We start from the raw sequence: 9,768 nt of genomic DNA, 5'->3' as shown, positions 1-9,768 counted from the left end.
ACGATAAGGTAAGGCAGGGAGGAAATGCTGTAATGAGCTAAATATAATACTTAATGAGCACCAGAGATAATGCAACACTGACATGTATTTACACACACACACACACACACACACACACACACACACACACACACACACACACACACACACACACACGCACACACACACACACACGAGTCTAACACACATATTCACAATGACATGACACCCAGGGAGTCATCTGCTGCCTCTGGTTTCTGTATACAAATCAGCCAGAAGATATTTGAATAAGCAGTATCCTCTTTAAAGAGTGGAGAAAAAAGTAAATATTCAGACCTGTGAACACGTTAATAGGGCAAGTTGAAGAAAAAGAGGGATTATGGATTTGTAAGTGTCCTTAAAGTGTCATTTATGATGAAAAGGACTTATGGATGAGCCAGAGACCTATGGCATTCAATCTCTGAACTACAAATATCTTCAAAAATCCCCTCCCATTTCATCACATCTAACTCTACAGACTGTAGATAAGATTGTAATCCTCAGGACATCTGGACACAAGCCAGTCTGTCCTGAAATAACACACTCTCTCATGCAGGCACACAACTATACACTATTTGCATGTGGAAAGATATATTATTTTTACCTGGTCATTATAAAAGTACAGACAGCAACTGAAAAAATCCTTTCAATAACACACTGTAGTTACAGAGGAAAATTATTTTTATCTTCATGTTTTGTTCACTGAACAGAAAATATTTTAGGCTTAGGCTAAAAATAGGTTTAAAATTTGCATTAAACAAGAGAAGGGAGAATAACTAATTATGACTAACCAACCAATAGCATTTTCCCCCCCAAGAGCTGGGTCCACCTGGAGTAAATATTGTGCGGCACACAATCTGTTTTGTCCGACATTATGTTTTACACATCACATTTTCATGATTGATATCACAGTAGATAAACAGTCCATCAAGTCTCTTTTTGAATGATTACACAATATGAGATAATCCAAATTGTTTGTTTATAGTTTAATGTCTCCCTCTATTGGTAAGTATAAGGACAAACAACCAAAACATACACCAAATTCAGGCTGCACAAAAAACTGCTAATCACAATAATTTTGCTCAAATCCATTTACAAAATAATTGGTCTAATTTGAGAAATTTCTTTATACATTTCAGCAGAATTATTGCACTTTCCTGTAAGTACAAATCAAGAGAATGTTAACTCATACGCAGAGTTTATTTTACCTCATAGTTTCCTGATTTATTATATTTATAAGTTACATGAACACACTCTCAGCATTATGAAAACTGGTAAAACCATTAAAAAGCTTCTCTCAGAAGCTAAAAATGGTAATAATACAGTTATTCCGGATTATGTTAATGTTTTTAAACATTAAACAAAAAAGCACAGAGGTTGTACATTTATTCAGCAATCGCAAACCACATTGAGATTCATATTTGGATTTATTACAATTCATTCCCGATAAAGTTAGCATGCAGATTTAGCATTGCCGCAAACAGCACATGCAGCCTTTTGAAGGAACACAGACTGGATGTATTACACTTTCATTTCAGCAGAATACGGTAATGGAGATCATGAGTGCTTTTTTTAGCAGTTCAGAGAGCGCACATGTGATTAATCATGCAACCCTACATCAGATAAACTAACAATACCTGCTGTATTCTAACAATAAAATGTACTGTACAGGTTTTGAACAAAATTATCAAAGGTAATGCAATTGAAGGTCCAGAATGCCAAAAGTAATCTCACTGTAAAAGATAAAAGTGTGTTACTTTGTGAAAATACACGCATGTCATCTTTATCAATTTTATTGCTTTATTAATTAATTCAAATTAAACACAAAATATTTTATATTCTGTTATCTGATCATTTAGTGCATCAAATAATGTATTGCACATCTACAAATATTGTATTTCAGGAAAGTACCTCAATGTCAGTGAAGAAGGAGCGGTCATGATTTGTGTTCCCAGCATCCCGTTTAAGCACAGCAAACTGATTAACAGCATTGTGCCTCTCCAAGCTAAAACTGTTGTCTCGGAAGTACAGAACAGCTGACAACTGCTTCTTGCTAAAGACGAGAAGAGACAGTAAGGGAGAATTAAGTGAACTGGTTCCAAGTGAACAAAACAATGTATTGTTTTAAAATAGTAGCATATGCAAAGTTATTATAACACTTACCTGATGTCTGGGTAATTACTAACTAATGGAATTAACAGATCTTTTATCTTTCTCTCATTTTCCATTCCAATAATGTCACTAAGGTAATCTCCCAACGGATAAAGCCAGTTTAAGGATGATCCCTGTGTACAGAATAATATTGTCAGTGCATGAAAAATCCATTTGTTTATTCCAGATTATTTAATGCTAGACTGGATCTTACCATGTCCTCAAATAGTTTCTTGAGTTCATTCCATTGTTCTCTCAGTTTTGCAGCAGCATCTTCGCTCTTGGTTTTTTTGCATGAATACTTTTTCTTCATCAGCTGGGATACATATTCTTTGGCTACATAATAGTGCACATCATTCACGAAAACCTGCAAATACAGACACTGTGTTAAAAGTGGTGCTCTGTAGCCATTAGAGAGAATCTCTGAGTAGATGACATGGACTCACTTGAGCTGATGGAGCTCTCATAGATTTACAGAGCCCACGATAATTATCTATTCTATAAGTAACTTCTTTAAAATCTCCATTTGTTTTCAGCCATTTTTTTGTCATCATACCATCCATGTAAGGCTTTGGGGAAAATTGCATTGTAGTTAGTAATATTGTAATCTTCAACTATAAAAAATTATGTGTAATATGCTCTTGACTAGGTATAATTTTAGATTTATATATAAATATATTTTATATGTATATATCTGCGGTAAGGCCCACCTTGATATCAGTTTTGAACTGTTTTATCAGGGTCTGGCTAAGTCTTTGAATCAGTCCATCCACGTCTTTCTCCAGCTGCTCCAACTGAGCTGAAAAGTTCTCCCTATAAAACTGCAGATTCTCTCTGTAACAAAATAAAAAATGTTGACATGCATGTCTCAAAGGACTGACACAGGGACAGGAACTCACAGAAGATTGAGATTAAACAGATATCTGTCATGACAACTCTCGGAGTGTTTGCATTGGTAATGGATATGACAGTGTTGATATGTTTGGTCTAAGCGGAAAAATACGAGACTTGCTACTGCCAATACCTACACAACACACTGCTGTGAGCAACTTAGACATGCTGCTGATGTACAATATGGCATATAAGAAATACACGTAGCAGCTCCAGGTGGAGCTGGGGAAGGTGGAGGGTTTCTGAAAGTGCGCTGTGTGGAAGAAAATTAATGAATAAAATAATAAAACTGTATTTTAAACTAACCATGATTCTAACAGTAATAACACATAACAGGGCTAACATTCTAATACTTGGAAACACATTGTACTAAAACGTTCTGTTTTTGCCTATTTGAGTTATGGAAAATTGCCTAGTGCTGACTATAACAAAATCAATACTGTCTCTCTTGTCCCATGACATATTGAGTAATCAACAGAACTCTTAACCCTTTACTTGTGTTTTTTCTATGTTCCAAGATATTTTTGCATATGCTAACAGAGGGTGAAAAGGAGGGGGCTTGCTTCATATTAATAGAAGGTGACAATATTAAAGTCATGGGTTAGGCAGGTGATTTGGTTTCTATGTGTCAAGTCTTTATCCTATAAAACCTGATGTATTATTCTATGTGGCTGAGATTATTCTATGTGCAACTGGCTTTTAAAGGGAATGGCTCTGGTTGGTTTATTTCACGTGACGCCCAAAACAAACCCATTACTCATTAAGAGAATAGGGACAACCCCTTTAGACCATGCACCGCGCGCCGGCCATTTTTCCCGTCGTTAAACTAGCAAAAGTGGATTCGGACACACCTTAAGTGCATTTGCACCCCGAGCTTTAGACCATGCGCTTAGATCGTTAAAATAGGGCCCAAAGTCTCTGAAGGTTAAGCATGTGAGCTCATTGGCTACTGATACAGCAGGAACCAATCAGCATGAAAAAAGATTGTTAGGATTATGTTATGTTTTACTTTTCTAACTTTTCATTGTACATCTAAAACCCCTGGACTGGACACAGCACACTTGTGAAAAAAGAAGTGTACTTGATTATACTTTTACTTTTACTATACTAATTTTCACCTGTAGTGTACTTCAAATCTTAAAAGTATATATATTTTTTAAAAACATACTAACAGATAATATATTAATAAAATAAAAGACCACTTAAGTGTACTTAAAGTGAGTACACTTTCATGATTGTTTCTTAACACACTTATGTACACTTTTAAAAGTGCACTTTGAAATAATGACACTTTTATTTCGAAGTACATCTTAGATCATTATGTTTAATAATCATGTTTTAATTTTGTAATGCTAAGTACACTTATTTTGATATGTTGACTAACATACAACAGCACATTTAAACTACTTTAAATAATTTTAAGTCTAGTGTGTTATTCAATATTAAAATAATAATTCTGAAATTGCATATTAAGATGTACTTAAGTCATATACTTAAGTGGGTCAAAAACACTCTAAAGTTCAAAAGTTTAATATCTATTTAAACTATGATACATTTGCATTTAATTGCCATTAACATACAATGAAGTGTCTGAAAACATTTTCACACCTAAGTTCACACTTAAGTATATTCTTTTAAAATATATTATTTCCATAATAAGGACTCTTTTTAAAAAGGGCAGTGTTCCTTTCATGATGGACTTACTTGAGTGAATTAAAGCAGTTGATGTAGCTGATGTGATATTCCATCCATAGACAGCAGTCCAGCAGGTCAGAGGTCAACAGAGAGCGGGTGTGTTGCAAAAACTCTTCTTCGAATCTAAAAGAGAAGGAAACTGTCAGAGAAGGAAAGTTGCAGAAATGACCTGAAGTTAATCTATAATAATACTGTGACTCAAACCTTGTATGAAATGGATTTAGCTCCTCTAAGCAAAGGCGTACCACTGACTTCCCCAGATTCTCATCAATCTTCTCGAGATTCTCAGCATAACTCGCTATCAGCTAACAAGACAAATCCAGAGGTGAAAATTAAATAAATAAAAATTAAATAAATTATAATAATAATAATAAAAGTTTTGGATCTCCCTCTATAGTGACAAGTTTCAGTCCTGACCTGGCAGATGGCCATGTAGGTTTTTGAAGTGAGGAATCCATCATCTGTTCTATCAGGAGATTTCTTCTTTGTCCACACTTCTTTTTCAGTTATGATAATATTCTCCAGTGCAGATTTAAAGTCATCCTGATATCAAATATGGTACCACAGTAAAACAAACTGATGTAAACAAATTGTAAATAGGCTATGTGGTGTATTTGCTAAAAGGTACACTATGTAACTTTTTTCATTCAAAATAAAACAAAATTTGTAAGTCAATACATCATAAATCCTTCTTCCAAAACGTGTTTTTGTCTTACCCTGATTCAGTAAGCCTAAAATAAGTGTTTATTTAGACCTGTCCGGAGGGTTTTCGCAGGAAATTGTGTAAATCCGTCACTTGCCCATGTGTGTCTAGTCATATTCGTAAATAGAGAAAAGTTGCTTCGGCTACTTAGACGTGTGTTAAGTGTGGGAGTGTCGTAGGTTATTGTCCCAATTAGCGAAAAAGTTTGACATGGAGCAGCTAAATCTCGAACCTACGGGGAATCCCCCGTTTTAAGTCTTGTGGCAAAAAGAGAATGCGACAGTGCTCGTAATAAAACGAGAATCAACATTGGCTTGGCTTTTGGAGGTGGCGAGAACTGAGGGTGACGTGTGTGCTAATGGGTAAAGCTACAGTCATGTCCTCAGCTAGTGAGATCCTTTCCATCTAAACTGGTTCTCTTAAAGGGGGGGTGAAACACTCAATCTCATGTTAATCTTGAGTACCTATAGAGTAGTATTGCATCCTTCATATCTCCAAAAAGTCTTTAGTTTTATTATATTTATAAAAGAAAGATAGGCTTTACCGAGAATTTCGGCTTACGCGCCGATACCTAACAACACACAGACATTTGAAGCAGTTTTACTCACGGTTCCAACGCACGACCGTTAATCTTTATCGTTGGGACTGCTCCATCCTTAAGCATTAGATGATCTGCAAATCCGGCGTCGAACTGGCCTTGTTTATAAAACAATCATCGTCGAAATGCACTAGCAGCGAGCACAGCGCTTTGATGGTTTCGCTCTCTCGCTCTGGTCTACGGGTGCGCGCGCGCCCTCCGAGAGAAGTTCCCTTAGGACACATATAAGGAAATTCCGCCCCATCTGACGTCACACATGCCCATACTCGAAAAAAACTTTCCGAAACTTGTGACAAACTGGAAGGAGTATTTTTGGCACAGAAATACTCCATCAAACGTACAACTTAATTTTTGAAACTTTGTCCATGTTTAGCATGGGAATCCAACTCTTTAACAGTGTAAAAAACTCAGTATGCATGAAATAGCATTTCACCCCCCCTTTAAGCCTAATAGTGAATGTTTTATGAGTAGTAAGATAATCTCCTTCTTTTTTTTGTTATGAGAAAGAAACATATTCATCCGCACAGTCACACAGAGCCAAAGCACAATGTTGCTCCGCTACTTGAATTAGTCCATGCTTGCATTTTTTTTAACTGGCCCAAAGGTTACATAGTGTACCTTTAACCTACAATGCCAAAACTCTTTCCTTGCAGTAGCTCACCTTTTGGCAATGACTGTAAGAGGTCTTTATATTATTTAGCAAGTCTTCTTCTGCTATAAGAATTCTCTGCTTGTCTCTCAGATCACTGTGGAACACCAATGAGATCCAATTTCATTTAAACTGAATTATGCAATGAAGTGCCATTTAGACATTTGTGTGATGTGTTTTAAAAAGCTCACCTGGGGTAGCGATGAATAATGAAATCTAGAAGAGTGTTGTAATCTTTCAGCTCTGTCACCATTTCCAAAAGTCTCTTTAAATGCTCTCCTACAGCCTCATGATGGCAGGACACATAGGTTTCAAACACTTTAAAGTCTGCTGGATATGAGCTCAGAAGTTCAGTCTTCACTCTCTCCAAATCCTCCACCACAGCTTTACCCAGAAGCCCCAGATGCACTGCCAACCAGGAAGCGTTCTGCTCGCGGCTGTCCAGGTGAACTTTCTTCAGAGCGTCTCGAACCCCGTCTCGTACCGCATCCCTCCATGCTTCCCTCCATCCCGGCATCGCTCCTGGTTCTCCCTGTTTCTTCTCTTCCTCCAGGATAATTTGTGCAACATACACCAGCAGCTCTTTATTGCATGAGGGCAGAGCACTGGAGTTGCGTACAATGACAGACATTTTGTTCCTTAGAGTCACAAATAGATTATTGACATCTCTCTCTTTATTAACTTGATTTGTGGTAGGAGCTCCTTCGCCCACAGTTTTCAATTCTTCCTGGAGCTTCTGGCGCATGGAGAGCAGGTTCAGATAGGCCTCCTTCAGCATATCTGTTTGTATATAATCTGTGATCTGCAAAACTGTTGTGAAAACAAAGCGGCAATGAGAAAGAGTGTTGCTATGAATAATATCATATAGAGCACTATGCATTACTTGTGCCTTCATTACCACCACAACAAATGGACTAGATCTTCACCTGTGCATGGCTTTTGAGGGATCTTTGTGTCGTTGATTTCAAATTTCTTCTTTTTGTTTTTTCTGATCGTGGAAAACCTGCGAAAGATTTCTTTCACTGTGCAAACATAGAAAATATTATAAAATCTATACTGCACAAAATCAACAATAATTTTTTTCTTCTAAAAATGAGAGATGTATTAAAACAATATACAATATTACAATTACACAGCATTATTCTCCTCCCTTCTCAACCATTGAATATCAAAAGGAAACTTAAAAGTTTAACAAATTACTATCAGCAAACAATAAATAACCCCAAAAGCTCGATGAATCATTTATCAGCAATATTATGGATGTGTTAAAAGGCTACTGTATAATATGTAACATCATTGATGGTGATTGATATTTCAAAGTGCTTTCCCTTATTTTGACATGAATGTTGTATTTCTCAGCTTTAGACGTATCCCAGTAAACACAGCTGATAGGGATTAGAAATGAAAAAGGAGATAAAACAAAAAGCATTAATGTTAATGTTTTAAAGCATTATGTGAGGATATGGGGAGAAAAACTGGAAAGCAGACCACAATTGTGCAGTGTCTGTTGTCTTTATCCCTGGTTTTGTGTTTCGTGTGTTTTGCTAATTGGATTTTTCGTTTGCATTTTCCCTGTTTCTGTTCCTGTTTCCTGTCTTGTGTGCCATTTTTGTAGTCCTTTGTAGTTTTTCTGGCTGATTCTGTGATCATTCCCAGGTGTGTCTTGTTTGCGTATTACCCCCTCTAGTATTTAAACCCCAGTGTTTCCTTATGTTCCTTGTTGAGTCTTGTCCTACCTACACGGATGTACGTTTAATGCTGCTCATTCTGTTCCCTTGTTCTCAGGTCTCTGTTGTGGTTTGTTATTGTATTTTGCTACTATTTGCGTATGGATTCAGCTTTCTCTTGTGTTTTTTTTTTTTTTTTTTTTTTTTGCGTTAACCCATCAAGACAATTATCAATTATTCGTAAAATGATTTGCATGTACAATCACCTGCACTTTTACAAATTGTTCCTTGTATTTTGCATAATACATAATTTCCACTGGCTCAGCCGTGTGGCAATAAAACATTTGCTACTTGATTATTTATTCAATTCTATTTAATTTCATGCAACTGACATTGATATACTTACCAGAAGTGGGAGATTTTGCCATTGTTTATCCAAATGGCTATTAAACAATCCTGTATAATACATGACAAAAGAAAAGTTAGAATATCTCATGAAAGTAATATATTATGCAACATCAGCCGTTCAAGGCATTTTAATATGGTGCTTTATCTTATAAGATTATCAGAGATTTTATAATGTCATTCACTCAACATGAAATTTTCCACCTGCAAAAAAACAAACACTCTTCCTACTAACCCAGTGATTAACAAAACTGTCAAAAGACGAATTATGAAAAATATGGTTGGCTACATAGTGAATAGAAGAATTATGATAGCCAGTAAACATGAAAACCATGAATGAAAAATAAGGGTTGTCAGTTCTTTTAAATGGTAACAGAAATCACAAATGCTATCTCTTAACCACACCGACAAATGATCAAAATCATTTTAGTGTCGTCTCTAAAGAAAGCACAAAACATGACAAGCAAATAATGTGTAGCTCTTACCTGAAACCTTTTCAGGGAATATCCGTCCCTTTCTTCTCAGAGGAGCTTTACAAGCCAGGGAACTTACTTTCACTTTCATGTATACTTGAAAGGACACGCATACACCTATGAAAACCAGTATAGCCTACAGCTTTTATCAGTGGAAGAATGTTCTTTGGAGTGATAACAAATGCATACATACAAATGCTATACAACATGAACATCTGCATTTGATCTCATTGAGAGGGAGAAAATGCAACGGATCAAGCAAAAACATGCAGCCAAAAATAAACCTAACATTAATGTTTACACATCCATTTAGTTACAAATTAACAGAAAGAGACATAAACAAAGTTTCCATGTAGATGCAATATATTCGCTTCTGATTGGTCAATGCAACTTCCCAGTTTGCTAAAACTCAAGATTAAGCAGATAGCAACTTGAATATATAGGCTACTAACCATTTATAAAAAGCAAAATGGCACATGCCTTGCTGTATTGTGATTATGCTATATTTTGCTCATAAA

At 36.0% G+C, this 9,768-nt stretch overlaps 1 protein-coding gene across 1 annotated transcript; it reads right to left on the bottom strand.

Moving 5' to 3' along the window:
- Window positions 1-595: 595 nt before the first annotated feature.
- On the bottom strand, window positions 596-9,487 carry LOC307149849 (exocyst complex component 3). The gene is made up of 14 exons (XM_079856435.1): window positions 9,263-9,487; window positions 8,779-8,828; window positions 7,632-7,727; window positions 6,897-7,515; window positions 6,718-6,802; window positions 5,173-5,298; window positions 4,960-5,060; window positions 4,765-4,878; window positions 2,880-3,003; window positions 2,616-2,738; window positions 2,384-2,536; window positions 2,182-2,303; window positions 1,930-2,071; window positions 596-1,751 (listed from the first exon to the last, which is right to left on the bottom strand). Exons 2-14 carry the CDS (start codon window positions 8,798-8,800, stop codon window positions 1,749-1,751), a joined length of 1,830 nt encoding a protein of 609 aa, XP_079712561.1. The 5' UTR covers window positions 8,801-8,828; window positions 9,263-9,487; the 3' UTR covers window positions 596-1,748.
- Window positions 9,488-9,768: the final 281 nt, after the last annotated feature.

This window comes from Squalius cephalus (assembly GCF_949319135.1).
Source record: "Squalius cephalus genome assembly, chromosome: 21".
NCBI classification, from domain to species: Eukaryota; Metazoa; Chordata; class Actinopteri; order Cypriniformes; family Leuciscidae; genus Squalius; species Squalius cephalus.
This window is presented reverse-complemented; position numbering and strand designations above follow the sequence as displayed.

Excerpts from the sequence above, each read along its gene's own strand:
- LOC307149849 (XM_079856435.1), bottom strand. The coding sequence starts at position 8,800 with ATGGCAAAATCTCCCACTTCTG. Across the intron at positions 7,516-7,631 it reads CCCTCAAAAGCCATGCACAG|TTTTGCAGATCACAGATTAT; the intron begins GTGAAGATCTAG and ends TTTTCACAACAG. Across the intron at positions 2,739-2,879 it reads AGTTCAAAACTGATATCAAG|CCTTACATGGATGGTATGAT; the intron begins GTGGGCCTTACC and ends TTTTCCCCAAAG.